The 15,102-nt window shown below is 37.4% G+C and overlaps 2 protein-coding genes and 1 pseudogene across 4 annotated transcripts; all 3 read left to right on the top strand.

The window, feature by feature from the left end:
* Positions 1 to 210: 210 nt before the first annotated feature.
* Positions 211 to 5,934, top strand: AT5G38365 (annotated as a pseudogene; the record flags this gene model as incomplete). Its single annotated transcript has 1 exon — positions 211 to 5,934.
* A 4,551-nt stretch (positions 5,935 to 10,485) lies between these two features.
* On the top strand, positions 10,486 to 10,749 carry AT5G38378 (Plant thionin family protein; the record flags this gene model as incomplete). Its single annotated transcript, NM_001085210.1, has 1 exon — positions 10,486 to 10,749. The coding sequence occupies one exon, from the start codon at positions 10,486 to 10,488 to the stop codon at positions 10,747 to 10,749; it is 264 nt and encodes an 87-aa protein (NP_001078679.1).
* Positions 10,750 to 11,426: 677 nt separating this feature from the next.
* AT5G38380 (zinc transporter) lies at positions 11,427 to 14,501 on the top strand (the record flags this gene model as incomplete). Of its 2 annotated transcripts, NM_180773.3 has the most annotated exons (9): positions 11,427 to 11,747; positions 12,126 to 12,318; positions 12,400 to 12,485; positions 12,781 to 12,865; positions 13,188 to 13,266; positions 13,374 to 13,513; positions 13,603 to 13,689; positions 13,800 to 13,912; positions 14,003 to 14,501. In NM_180773.3, the coding sequence occupies 9 exons, from the start codon at positions 11,698 to 11,700 to the stop codon at positions 14,253 to 14,255; spliced, it is 1,086 nt and encodes a 361-aa protein (NP_851104.2). In that variant the 3' UTR covers positions 14,256 to 14,501. The 2 variants fall into 2 exon arrangements, with proteins under 2 accessions (NP_851104.2, NP_198654.3); NM_123199.3 differs by lacking the exon at positions 13,188 to 13,266 and having other exon boundaries at positions 11,698 to 11,747; positions 13,370 to 13,513; positions 13,800 to 14,465.
* Between the last annotated feature and the right edge of the window lie 601 nt (positions 14,502 to 15,102).

Raw genomic sequence — 15,102 nt, forward strand, 5'->3', positions numbered from 1 at the left:
ACAGAAATTACTTTCGATCAGCTTTTGGGTGTTAAATCAATACTATTTAAATTTTTGTGTATTATAACAAATTAATTTATGGTTTTCTTGGACCCAAAAGGATTTTTCTTGTCCTTTTCTCTCTCCTGAAGCGACTTTTCTGGCGATTGTCTTCTTTCTGCCCTAGCGCCGCCGTTGGTCGGCCTCTCGCCGGCATTCGTGCCCGTTCCGATGCCAAAGAAAAAGAAGAAGGCCTCTCGCCTCTTCCCTGTTCATTCTACCTCCAAATTTGAGCGGGTCCTCGCTTCCTCTGCGGGCTCGTCTTCGCTTCCAGCTTCCCGAGATGCTCTCGTCTCTCCGCTGCCTCTCATCTCTGCTCCAGCGTCCGTCAGTTCGTTTGTCGCAGCGGTGTCGTCTCCTTCAGTCGAGATTACGGGATCTCTTCTCGGTTCTCCTGAGTCGCATTTGGCCTCTGTTTCCCCCGGATCTGCTTTGGGCGCCGCCACTTGTCCCTTGAAGGAGGGATCTGTAGCCTTGCTCTTAGAGTCGTTTGTGCCTGTTATCTCCGTTGTGACCCCAGCGTATAAGATCTCCTCCGTTGTTGTCACTGGTTCTATTTTAGGAGGCTCGTCTTTGGCTGGAGCGGACCTGCAATCCATTACTCCTTTAGTCGAGGCAGCGAGTTGTGTCTCCAAGCTTCTGGGTTCTTCAAAGCCCAGTACCTCTATAGTGGTCCCAGCGTCTGAGATCTCCTCCGCCGGGGTCCAAGTTCCCTTTGTTGTCGTCCCAGCGTCTGAGATCTCCTCCGCTGGGGTTAACGTTACCTCTGTTGTTGTCCCAGCGTTTGAGATTTCCTCCGCTCGGGTTAACGTCAGTACTTCGGGCTGCTTGCTTTCAGATGGAGCTACTCGGCAAATCAACAATTCCTCTGGTCAGAACAATGTGCCTTCTTATGCTGAAGCTGCCAAGTCTCAAAGCTCAGATCGTCCTTGGGCTGCCAAATTCAAGGACTCTCTAAGGAATCTTAAACAGATGGATCTCCCTTCCTTCTTGGAGGATGGTACCCCCGTGGTTGTAGCTCCTCCGTCGATTCTTCTAAAGACTGCGGATATGTGGAAGGGTCATCTAGTTGCCCAATTCCACGGTCTCTGCCCTCCATCGATGAAGATCTTCACGGACCTTAATCCAATTTGGGGTAAGTTTGGTAATATCACAGTGCGGATCATCTCCGAAACAGCGGCTCTTATCTTCATTCCCTCGCAGGCTACTCGTAATTGGGTGGTGGATATTGGCTTTTGGCACGCTGGGAACTGCTCGTGTACTGTGTATCCTTGGTCTCCTGATGGGCCTCTCGAATTGGAGGAGCTCCAATTTGCTCCCACCTGGGCAGTCCTTAAAAATGTCCCCCCTCACCTCTATTTTTTGGAAGGTATCAGTGTCATTGCTAGTGGCATAGGAGAACCCCTTCATACTGAGAAGTCTTGGTTGGATCCGGTTAATATTGGGACTACTAAAGTAAAGGTTATCATAAAGTTGGATTCAGTTCTCCCAACCACTGTGGTTGTCCGCGATATCCAAGGAAATTCTGCTAGGGTTAATGTTGAGTATCCTCGCCCTCCTCCCAAGTGTCTTAACTGCGAGAGGTATGGCCACTTACTGAGTCGATGTCCTAAACCTCTAATGAAAAAACTCCCTTTCAAGACAGTTAAGGCCGCAGGCTCCAGGGAAGTGTCTCATCCTTCCCTTGTTTTAGCTGCTTCAGGGTCTGATTCAGGAGTTGAGACGGCTAGTGTGGCTCCTAGGGATTCCCGACCCCTAAAGTTAAGAGAAGGTGCTCCCGTTCTAAGAGAAGAGCTACTAGTCTCCCTCCAAAAGTCACCGGTTCCACTGCTGTTGATAAGGGGAAGAACATTATGTAATCTTCTTCTGTTCTAAGTAAGAAGTGGGTGGCTAAGGTTATCGTTGATCAGGGTATTAAGATGCTGCCACCTTTGGTGCCAGTGGCTCCTGTCAGCTTGCAGAAGGTTTACTCCTCTTCCCCCCTGACTGTTGATGTTCTTGACTCGGATTTAGTCAAGAGGAAGGTAGGCATTGGGGTCCCGGATATGGCAGAGTTGTTGATCGATGATTCCCTGTTTCCAACCCCTCCTGGTTGGGGGGCTATGACAAAGAAGAAGAGAAAGAAACTAATGAAAATTTGGCACAACAAGATGAGATCCGGAGCTCAAGCTATTGCAAGAGGAGATCCCTCCTCGAGCAAGGCTGGAATTCATTGAGACCTCGTTTCAGTTAATATCTTTTTGGATAGTATGACTATTTTTTGCTGGAATATTAGAGGCTTAAATAGCCATTCTCGTCAGCGAGTAGTCCGTAGCTGGATTGCTTCGAATAAATTACTTGTAGGCGGCTTTTTGGAAACTCATGTTGCAAAGGAGAATGCTGCAACTGTTTTGGCGTCCACCCTACCGGGTTGGAAAATGGATAGCAACTATTGTTGCTCAGACTTAGGGAGGATCTGGATTGTTTGGGACCCTTCGGTGTCTGTTTTGATCTTTAAGAAATCAGAACAAATGATCTTATGCAGTATAAAGGTGCCTAATGTCGCAATTTCTTTTGCTGTTGCTTTTGTTAATGGAAAGAATTCTGAGTTTGAGAGACGGATGGTATGGGAGGAAATTAGCGTTGTGGCTTCTTCTTCTCCGCTGATTTTTACCCATTGGTTGCTGATGGGAGACTATAATCAGATTGCTGCATCGTCTGAACACTATTCTGTGAGTCAGTCAACCTTTTCCCTTAGAGGCCTTGATATTTTCCAAGAGTGTTTGAGAGATAATGATCTGGCTCATCTTCCAAGCCGTGGAGTTTTCTATACCTGGTCAAATCATCAACAAGCTAATCCTATTCTCAGAAAGTTGGATAGAGCCTTAGGCAATGGAATGTGGTTTAACTCATTCTCAACCGCCATTGTTGTCTTTGAGCCTCCAGGTGATTCTGACCATTCTCCTTGTGTTATTCATTTGGTAAATCAATCTGTTAGTTCAAAGAAGTCCTTAAAGTATTTCTCCTTCCTTGCGACTCATCATTCTTATCTGTCTTCTATTGGAGATGCTTGGGAGAAGAAGACTCTTATTGGTTCTTGTATGTTCATGTTGAGGGAGCGGTTAAAGCATTCAAAGCTTGCTTGCAGAGCCTTGAACATGTCAGGTTTCGGAAATCTCCAACAGAAAACAAAAGGCGCCTTAATTCAACTTGAAGACATTCAGAGGATGCTTTTCTCAAACCCCTCGGGTTCTCTCTTCAGACAAGAGCATGTTGCCAGGAAAAATTGGGACTTCTTTTCATTGGCCTTGGAGTCTTTTTACAGGCAAAAATCCAGAATTCGTTGGCTGCTTGAGGGTGATGCGAATACGAGATTCTTTCATAGAGCGGTGATTGCTCATCAGGCTATTAATCTCATCAAGTACCTCAGAGGTGATGACAACTCTAAGATTGAAAATGTGAACCAGATAAAAGACATGATTGTTGCTTACTACTCTTAGCTCTTCGGGAGAACATCAATACGGTTCCTTTTTCTGTTGACACTATCATGGCTATTCATCCCTTTCGCTGTGACACTTTACTGGCAGCCAAGCTTTCGGCTATCCCGTCTGATGAGGAGATTACTCTTTCCGTCTTCTTGATGCCTAAGAATAAGGCTCCGGTCCTGATGGGTTCCTGGCTGAATTCTTTTGGGACTCTTGGCCTGTGATTAAGAAAGAGGTTATTTCTGCGGTGAAAGAGTTTTTTTCCACAGGTTATCTTCGTAAGAAGTTCAATATCACAGCGATTACTCTTACTCCAAAGGTGATAGGGGCTGATAAGTTATCTCAGTTCCGTCCCATAGCTTGCTGCAACACCATCTACAAGGTCATTACCCGAATCATATCCACACGGCTCAAGCTTTTCATCTCTCAGGCAGTTCAAAATAATCAGGTTGGGTTTATTAAAGGTAGATTGCTCTGTGAGAATGTTCTGTTAGCTTCGGAATTGGTTGAAGGGTTTCACTTGGAGGGGGAGGTTACTAGGGGCTGTCTTCAGATAGATCTCTCCAAAGCTTATGATAATGTGAATTGGGATTTTCTTCTCAATATTCTAGTGGCAATGGACCTTCCTCATATTTTCGTCAATTGGATCAAAGTTTGTATCTCTACTCCGTCTTATAGTGTGGCCTTCAATGGGGAGCTCATCGGGTTCTTCTCGGGAAAGAAGGGTATTCGTCAGGGAGATCCCATGTCTTCCCATCTTTTTGTCCTCGTGATGGATATTCTGGCTAAGTTCTTAGACCGGGGCGCGGTAAATTCTGTGTTTCAGCTCCATCCAAAGTGCTTGGTTCCTATGGTATCTCACCTCAGTTTCGCTAATGATGTCCTTGTGTTCTGCAATGGTTCTGAATCTTCTATAGCTGGTATTCTTTCGATCTTGGCTGACTTTGAAACTTGTTCTGGTCTAGGAGTCAACAAGCAGAAAACGGCGCTTCTCATTGATGGTGGTGACATGACTGGTTTGAGAAATCTTTCTGAAAGATTTGGCATCTCGCATGGGTCTCTACCGGTTAAGTATCTTGGAGTCCCGTTAATGACTCAGAAAATGCATCCGCATGATTATCAACCTCTTATTGATAGAATAAACCTGAAATTCTCTTCTTGGACTGTGAGGCATATGTCTTTTGCAGGTAGACTGCAACTCCTGAAATCTGTAATTTATTCGACGATCAACTTCTGGACCTCTATGTTTATTCTTCCCAATCAATGTCTCCACAAGTTAGAGCAAATGTGCAACTCCTTCCTTTGGAAAGGAGCCCCGAACTCGGCCCGCGACGTTAAGATTGCATGGGATGTCGTTTGTACTTCTAAGGAAAGTGGAGGGCTCGGTCTCAAGCGGTTGGTTTGTTGGAATAAAGTGTTTGCTTTGAAGTTAATTTGGCTGCTCTTTACTAAGGCTGGGTCACTGTGGGTGTCTTGGGTTAGAATGAACCTAATTGGTACTAGGAAATTTTGGGATTTAAATCCTTCAAACTCTGGCAGCTGGATCTGGAAGAAGTTATGCAAGTTGAGAAGCGTGGCTAGACCCTTCATAGTCTGTGAAATTGGTTCTGGTGATACAGCTAGCTTTTGGATGGACAATTGGACCGAACTTGGTCCTTTGCTGAATCTAACGGGCCAAACTGGGCCTCAAGTGGTTGGCCTTCCTCTTTATTCTGTAGTGAGGGATGCTCTTCGTGGTAACTGTTGGTGGATTTCCTCAAGTCAGAGTAGGAATCCCATTATCACCCTCCTCAAAAGTGTTTTACCTGATGTGAGTAGTGTGTTTGAGTGTGTGGAGGATGATGTTTATTTGTGGAAGCCAGATCATCAACCTCCAGCAAACTCTTTCTCTTCTCCTAAGACTTGGCTGGCTCTTAATCCGCCTTCTCCACCTGTCTTTTGGCATAAGTCAGTGTGGTTCAAGGATCATATCCCAAAGCATGCATTCATTTGTTGGGTTATGGCTTGGAACAGGCAACATTCTCGTGACAGACTTCGACTCTGGGGTCTTTCGATCTCTCCGATGTGTTTGCTTTGCAACGCCCACCATGAGTCAAGAGACCATCTCTTCTTTAACTGTGCATTCAGCCGTGAAGTTTGGTCTTCCTTTACTACAAGAGTGAACTTGTCTCCTCCTCTGCTCTTCATGGATTGCCTTGGTTGGGTTAATTCTGCTACTAGGGATCCAAATCTTTCCTTGATTATCAAACTTATTTTCCAGGCCTCGGTTTACCTCCTTTGGAAGGAGAGGAACGACCGTATTCACTCTCTCCAGCACAGGTCGCCGGCGGCTATCATTAGGAGTATCAGCTTGATCCTGCGGTCTCGTCTAGACCCCCTGTCTAGGAAGCAGCTGAATGCCCCTCCAGGTTTTTCTCTGCTCTCCTCGTGATTCAGGTTCTTCAGTTAGTGGGCCGGTTGTTTTTGGTTAGGGCCTGCTTTCTCTCTTTCTAGCTTTCTGTCTTTTTCTTTTTCGGTTTAGGGCATGTGTGCCTTTTGGACCATTGGTCTTGTAAGTTTAAGAACAGAGGCCTGCGTGCCGTTTGGGCTTTAGGGCCTTGTAATGTTTATTTGGAAATTTATGAATTAAAAAAAAAAAAAAAAAAAAAGAAGTTATTTTTGTTGTTTAGTGAATAGATGGTAAATTTATATGAATTTTACTCTTAATAAAATTATAAGTTAAAACATTATTAAACAAAATTTTGGAAATTGACTAGAGAAAAATATGTTTAGACAACAAAGTTTTAAACAAAATCATAATTTTGGGTTCCCGCTAAGCAATAAGGGAATCCAGCCGCGCTCATACGACATAGTTGGTGGTGGCACCAAATTCGTTTCTTACATGAACTTGTCGAATAACATTCGCACAGTTCCATCATTAACATTCTTCAACTCAAACACCGGAAGATGATGAGTGTATCTATGTAAGGAAGTTGATGATGTACAACTTCAGCGATATGCGGAATCTCAGTTGCACTCATGAGGTCAACGTATTCGACATGTCTCTTCATTTGTTCACACCTCCACTGGCTCTGTGGATCGACCATTAGTAGGACGAGACCGTCATGCTCATTTTTCAAGTGTTTATCAAGTTGAAAATAAGTCTCCGAGGAATTGCAATCATCGAGAGGACAAGACCTCAGTTTAGTCATTTTGATCAAAGAATAAATTACTAAAATCACATCTTTCATCTTACTTTAAATTTAGATATTACTGCGCCAACACTAGTCAAAATTAGATTGAAAATTGCTAAAAAAACTCATAGATTTTGCTTAGTTTAAATTTAGGGATTCTGTCGCTGCCACTAGTCAATATAAAGTTAATAAATTACTTAGGAGTTTACAAAATTTCAATTTTGTTTTACTTTAAAGATAAATTATTCATTAATAATACTTTAACATAACTTGTTTGTTTCTTTTCTAACTGATCACATATATATATTTTAATTTGCCTTAATTTACATATCACGGCGCCAACACTAGTAAGCTTTATCAAGTAAGAATTTACTAATGACACATAATCAACTAAACTTAAATTTAGATATTACGGCGCCGGAATTAATCAAGATAAAAATTTGCTAAAGAAACTTTTATGTTTCTCTTAATTTGAATACTACTTATGACACATATATTTACTTGAATTTAGATAATATGCCATATTTGGTGGTAACTTACTAAATAAACATACATATTACTTAGCTTTATTGTAGACTAGATCATAACCCGTGCTATACAGCACGGGCATTAATATTTTGTATAAATTAAATTGTATATTTTGTTATGTTTGCTATGTCAAAATTATTTGTTATATTTGTCAAAATTTAGTAAAATATATTCAAATATAATTAAATTTATTAAAACTTAATAAATTTAAAAGTTTTTTTTGTTTGGAGACGCACTATCTACATACAAAATACCCGTTTCTATTTTTTTTAGTATTTTTAGGGCCTAAAACTTTTTATCCAAACCAACCCAAACCCAACTGGACCCGACCCGAACCGAATATTTAGAATTATTCTATTAGGTAGTAAATCATATACCCATTAATCCCAAACCCGAACTCGAATGGGTTACTCATATGCCCAGCCCTATTCTCTGATTTAATTATCTAAAAAATCCCAATAAAACATATGTTTTGCTGACTACTTTTTATTCAAAAAAATTTACATCCTCTTCTGCCAAAATCATTTCATAAGACATCCCAAAACCCATGGAATAATGATTCCATGAATGAAGAATCCTAATTTGAATATACCAAGAGGTTTTGAAAGGTTTTAAGTTTTTGATAGGTGTGTATGTGAGAAGGTACATCCACATCGTGATGGTAATCTGCTTATTTATAATTTTAACTTGCATTATACAGCAGGTAGGCTTATATTTTAGTTAAACTAAAAACTTTTATTGTAAAGTTGATTATAAATATATGATATTATTTTATTTGATTTTAAATGTATAGTAAACTGCGAGTTGTATATGTTTTGTTGATATTATTTATATTGTTTAGTGTTTAAAATTATATACTTGTATTTTGATTGTTATTTTTAGAGTTTCACCTGTAGTATATCATCTTGTATTAATATTGATTTAAACCCGTCAATTCTAGGATTTTCCAGCTTGTATTAAAAATTGAATCACATTATACACATTAAAAAATCTAATATGTTATTAATTATTGTAGTATATATGATTATAAATTTTAAAATAATATGTATGAAATTAAATATAAATATTCAAATTATGACACAGTACTCAGTAATTTTTTTTCTTAAATCTACTTTTGACCCGTTATAGTATTTTTTCATGTATTGAACAGTTTATATTCGTTTTTAAAAATTCAAATTGTGGCATATGCGAAAAAAACTCTAATTATTTTTTTATAACGATGGTATTATTTTTCGCAAAAATAGAATCATATAAAGATGAGAGGTGAACTATAATAATTAATAAAAAATTAATATGATAATTTAGATATCAAATCTAATTTGTTGATTTTAATTGGTTACTTTTTTGGAAATTAATAATGTATTTCGTTTTTGAGTTAAAATTAATTAAATTAGTATTTGACTTTTTAATTTTTAAAGAAATGAATTAATTTACTCTTTAAAATTTTATTTCTAATGGCATACCTATGTAATTACTTAAAAAAAAATAAGGTTATATTTAAAATGTACTTCCCAAATAATATAGTAGGATAATATGTCTTTGACACTACTCCAAAATTAAGAAACATATTTCTAAACAATAAAATCATAAGTTTTAGTTAACTTAAATTTAGATAATGCGTCCCTACCACTAGTTATAAGATAAGCAATACAATGCTTAGGTTGACAAAGAAAATGTTATGCTTATGATTTTTCTAGACAAAAAATTGTTGGGCTTAGGTCGACCAAAGAAAAAAAAAATTGGGCTTCTTATTTTCATGTAGAACGAAAAAATAGAGGAGGGTGGTTATGGTTATTGATATTGTGAAGAAGATGAAAGTAATAAGACAAGTATAAGAAACACAGACGATTTTTAAGGAGATAAGGAAGAGAAGGTGTGTGAAGGGGAAAAAGGGTTTTGATGAAAGGTTCGTTGTGGATTATATAGAAACCAAATCTGAAGCATCCAAGATTTGCAAAAACATAAAATGAAGGAGTGCGGTGGCGGATTCTCGAAGCCCATCATCGGAGCCGTGTCAGATTGTTGAGTTGTTGCTAGCTCTGGTTTTTAGGTTTAAGTGTGTTTCTGATTTAGATAGGTTTGAAGAAGTGGTTAATTCTGTTGGAATGTTAGCTCTGTTCCAACTTACGTGAGATTTTGTCTAGCCTTAGAAGCGAGTGTAAATACGTTCACAGTGAGCAAGAGCTCCAGATGAAACCGAATAATACTTGAGATCCGATTTCTGAGCAAGGCAAGAAAGTGAAAGGATATGAAGATGTCTGAGCAAGAAGAGGGAGTGAGAGAAGACGGTGAGGTTTTGTTCACTGAGCATATGAGGGAATCAATTGATGATGAATGATGTGGTGGTAGTGGTGTTAATTTGTCGTTAAGTAAATGTTTGGATCATTTACACAGAAAAAGGCTATCATATGATCTGAATTACGTTTTAGGAGAGCCTGTTAAGTTTTGATCTTTTAGGGTTTTAGATCTAAAATTAACAGAGCTCTTTGATTTAACATTTTGGAAATTGAATCCCATGTTAATGTAGATGAAGAATCTACCCAAGTGTGTTGAAATATGTTTGTGAATTTAAAAACTGATTTATTCATTTTTGGAGGAATATTGATAGTTGGTTTTGTTACATTTGAGAACGTAGAACAATTGTAGAGCGGCGTGTAATTGATTTTGTTAGTTTGTGTTGAACTTATTTATTTTGAGATATAACAAAGAAATGAAAGACGTCAACAACAAATTGGTCTTATAGTTCCGGTTATTTATTCTATTCTAGAATAGATTATGTTGGCTTAAGAAGACATTTAGACTTAAGAGTTATTTCCTCTGTTAAAATATATGTCCTTCATTCTTCCAAACGATTAAGTGATTTTAAGTTTTGTTTTTGAAATGATTAAATGACTCTGAGTTTTGTTCTTCCAAATTAAATCAAAAATATTAACAACATAATCTGTTCTTAAGAAACTGATTAGCGAATCTCAAGAAATACATATTTGTAAACAAGAAGAATTTGGAACGAGAATAATATATTTATAGGTTTCTTAACAACAAGAATTTGGAACGATAGATTGTTTGGCTACCAACAACATAAACAAAAAAACAAGCAAACGGATATAGTTCCAAAATAAATAATTTTATATGGTCAAAACTACTGTTGCTATATAAAGCACAAAAACTATAGAAACCCAACTCAACAATAATTATCCTGTTACTTTTTTTGTTTTTTTGCTATATAAACTAAGCAAAATTTTCATAAGTTTGAACACTCATAAACTCATCTCTTCAAAATAATGGCAACTCAAACAATAAAAAAGATATACAGTGTTTTGATGATTGTAGTTTTATTTACGATGATGGTTTCAACCAACGCGAGTACGGTGGAAGTGTGTGTTAAGCATTGTGTCCCGAACCAATGCATGAAAGTTTCTCAGAAGGCAACTCTTCCATTATGTGAGACTGCTTGCACAAAACTCTGCAATGAAAACAAACATGAGGAATATGTCGTGCCTCGGAGTTACTGTGAGGGATTATTTTGGTTTCTATGTGATAATTGAAATTTAATAAATATGCAAAGTAATATATATGTATTTTTTATCTGTAAAAAAATAATCTATAATGTAAAAATGTACCTTTAATCAATATACTAATTTCATGTAATTATTTTATTTATACTAATCAAATTGACACATCAAAATGCTGAGAAGTTATCTAATCACCCAACTAATAAAAATCTTATAAATGCAATATTGTTCTCATCATCTCTCCACATCAATATTTAGATCGTTTTGTAATCTCTTGCTAAAACTAATCCAATCGGTTCTCTATCGAACCATTAAGTTATGAGTTTTCTCTTTACAATTTTGTATGAATGACTAGAATGATTGTGAAAGAGGAGAGCAATCTCGAGTTATCTAAATTTTGTTTTGTCACTTGTTCATAACAATAACATTTTTGTGCTACGAATGTCAAAATTTCAGGATTTGTTAAGTATTAGAGAGGATGAATTTAATAGTTTTTTTTGTTTTTGTGTTTTATTTTTGGGTTTTTAATAGAATTTAATAGTTCATGTATTGTTTAATACAATGTCAAAATTGTGTATATATTTAAGAAAGATATTATTTAATTAGTGTACAAATATATATTTGTAAACTTATGGTCAATGATGTAAAAATTTCAATTAGTAATTTTGAGGCTTGTTTTTTTTTTAGATTCAAGCCACTTCTTTAGTGGGCTTATCGAAGGCCCAATACCAAATTTACGTCTCCTCTCTCTCTCTCCGATCTCAATAGATCGCTGGAGTTGAGAGAGCTTCGGGACTTCGCGTTCCTTGACGAAGAAGACGATACTTCTTCTCCTTCCATCACAGCTTCACGCAAATCTTTCTGCAGTTACATCTTCTTAAGATTCTGAGTTCCGACTTATTTCGTGGAAGGATTTTGATATTTCAACAGTGATTTTAATTTTATACTGGAACTTAAGCATCACTTAATCTTCCGGCTAAAATGATGTCGCCGAAGCAAATCTCCGACGATCGAGGATCTTCACATTTCAGGTACCTTCATACCCAATTTTTCCATTAAAACCTCTCTGCTATTGTGTGTGGTTTCTTCTTTTGCTAGTTTTGATTTGCGTAGAAATCAAATGAGAAAAATCAAAAATCAAGAACGAAGTTTCTTCTTCTTGCTCCAATGGAGTTTCATTGAAATTACAACAAAATGTGTTCTGTTGCTTCATTTTCCTGAAGATAATGCAGTAACATAATTAGGTAGAATCACTGATTTGAGTCATAATTAGGTTAAGATTTTAGTTCATTGGGTTTTGATACAATACTATGTTGAAGCAGTGCTGTGAGTCCTGAAAATTGTCATTGGCTTAGAATTGAGTAATCTGCTACCTAATTTTTTGTATTGTTGACTCTCTTTATTTGCAGGCATACACCATTCCAGATAATCCACCTTATTGGGAACTTTTTTAGGATATGGTCAGTATATTCGATGTACCGATACTTGAATCAGACGGGAGCGCCTGTTGTTCTCTTTCTCTTCTGCTGTCTGGTGCCTTCATCAATCATCTTCTTGATAATTCAAAAGCCATGGAAAGGAAGGGCTCTTTCTAATCAACAGGTTTACTTTAGTCATATCTAATTTCTTGCATGTATATTTATGTGGATAGTTTGGACATAAATTATATCTTGACTGTTTCAGATTGTACCTTCTCTTATCAATGGAGTCATCACGGCTCTATACTTCATCTTATGGGGAAAAGGTCTCAAGTCTTGTGGACCTCTTAGGTATTTGATTAGTTATTAAGCATTCATACTACCGTAAAATTCTCCTCTGGTCTTATCTGTATTAGGAGTTCCCGTAGATATTGGCTTTTGAAAGGTAGAGAAGTTGAAAGTTTACCTATGAGCAATTTGGTCCCAGTTTAGCAGTTTGGTTCAATACTAGACTTACAATCCTCTCCTTGTCCTTCATTTCTGCAATCTTCGTATTTAAGCTACAGTTTCTGTCATTTGGTCAAAAAAAATATCTTCAGTGATATTTGATTATCCTTGCTTATGATTCTTTGTATATTATTTTCAGAGCTATCTTGTCAGAGTATTCTGGTGCTGTTCTTGGAGTACTTTCTGGAGTATTATATGGACGGAGAGGCCATGTGTGGAAAAAGGTATTCATCTTACATAGCATCTCAAGTCAATGTAACCAGTTAACTAGCACGATTTACATAGTTTTACCCATAGTGTTATTTTGTTTAGTACCCTTGGCATGCATCAGCTCACTTGTCTCACTGACCAACTATAGAGCTGTGCAATAGTATCTAGCATTTAGTGATGTTTCTTCTGGCTAGTCCATATACTTATATTGCTTGCAGTATAATTATTGATATGAATTTTAATATGGAAATATCAAAATTTATGTTTATATATCAACAAGGATACTTATTCAAAGAGTAGGAAAATATTTCTCTCATATTTTGCAAATCATGATAGGTAGGTGGCCTCATTGCAATGCTGGTAGCTCTTTTTTTCTTGTCTCAAGGATGGGCGACATCATCTCTCTCCCCTTTTTATATCCTTTTTCGCAAGTTCCTTCTTCTTATCTCGATCTTGATCTCTATGTATATATATCTTGCTCGTTTTTAATGGTGTGGATAGTTTAACTTAACAACAAGCTACCAACAAAAGATAGTACTGAAACCAAAGAGGAAGAAGTACAAACAGAACAAGCACTAGGTATGATGGGAATGATGATACCAGTTTTTGCTGGAATCTTATCAGCATTAAGGCGGGTTATCGCACGCCGTGTTTCTCTAAAGGTAATGCTCTCAGATTCCTTCGATTTCTCCAGTCATTTCTTTTCTTATTTCTGCTTCCTTTGTGAACAATCAATTTTCTTGTTTTGCAGAACCAGCAGAAGAAACGACTACATGCGATAACCATTACTTCTGCAACCTGTTTCTTGTTCCCTGTGGCCATGTGGGACCTTATCATAGTAAGTGTTGCTACTCTTTTGCAATGAGAAGGATTAATGTATCAAAGATGGTGTTTTCTCAATCACCCAAGGCCGGTTTGGTTCACTATAATAACAAAATTTCACTTCAGGGGTCATCTTCTGGGAAAACATCCGAGTTACCATTTTCTGCGTGGGCTTTCCTTAGCACCATTATTTTCGGGATCATCCTAATATTCTACGTTGATAATATCGCAGAAGAGAGGTTTCGTAAAGCTTTACCCTTAAATCATCTTTACATTGCATTTTAACACACAAACATATGCTTTAAACGAATATGTTCTGTTTGTCGCAGATTGCATATGGTGTTTTCTTCGCCGAGGCATTTAATGGTAGCAGGTGTATGCATAATAGTCATGGAGTTAGCTTATGAGATGGATTTTTCTCTTCCCGGTTTCATCGTTTGTTGCTTAGTATTAGGGTTTGGAATATTCGAGGCAACATCTCTAGAACGGAACAAGAAAGACTCTTCGTTGAAATCAGAAGATCCATCAAACGGAATCCTTGGTAATAATGACTTTGATACTTCTCCAATTCTTCCCATATAGCTCACCAATCTTTCCCTACACTAACGACGATGTACTGTTGAATGTACTTGTCCTTGACGATGTAAATCTGTCTGGTTTTATTCGTTTCTCAATCTTTGTACCTTCATTTTTCAGCTTTTTTTGTTTTCTTGGTGAAGCATATGCAAATATTTTGGTCTAACGTAGACAAAGATGATAACCCATGATGATGAATATACTTACGGTTATACGAAGATAACTCTGTAGAATGATCGAATTGAAATTTCTTCGATATCAAAACATGTCACGGTTTGACAATAATACGAAGAAAACCAAACCGATCAGGACCAAGAGAATTTAAACCAAACCAAATTTCTTATGGTTTGAGTTAGCAACGTGTAGTAACCAAACCAGTCAAGCGTGAAACGCTTCGTTTCCTTCTCTTTTGGTCTCTGTCAATTTTGATGTTTCGCCGAGAAAAAAAAAAAACAATTATTGATGTTTCAGCTTCTTCTCCGATGCATTTGCTTGCCTTCGTTGAAGCTCTTTCACGTTGGTCGTAGTAGTGTTGTTGTAGTTAAGACTTAAGAAGATGGATCTCTCTTTGACATCAATGACTCTTGTCTTTCTACATCCCGAAGAGGGTAAATGCATTGAATTCTGGAGAACTTCGTCAACAGAGTATTTGCTTTCCTAGGTGTTGATTTAGATTGCATGAATCGTTGGATATGAAATATTGAAATGTAACGCGCAGCAGCGTTGGTGTTTCTTAAAACTCTAGTAGTTTACTCAGTTTGGTTTTCTAGTGTTAAGTTTCAGGTGCTACTTTCTGGTTGATGAGGTAAATGATGAAATCAATTCTTTGAACTCTTTCTTGTGTTTGTAGGAG

This window comes from Arabidopsis thaliana, chromosome 5 (genome assembly GCF_000001735.4).
Source record: "Arabidopsis thaliana chromosome 5, partial sequence".
Lineage (NCBI taxonomy): Eukaryota > Viridiplantae > Streptophyta > Magnoliopsida > Brassicales > Brassicaceae > Arabidopsis > Arabidopsis thaliana.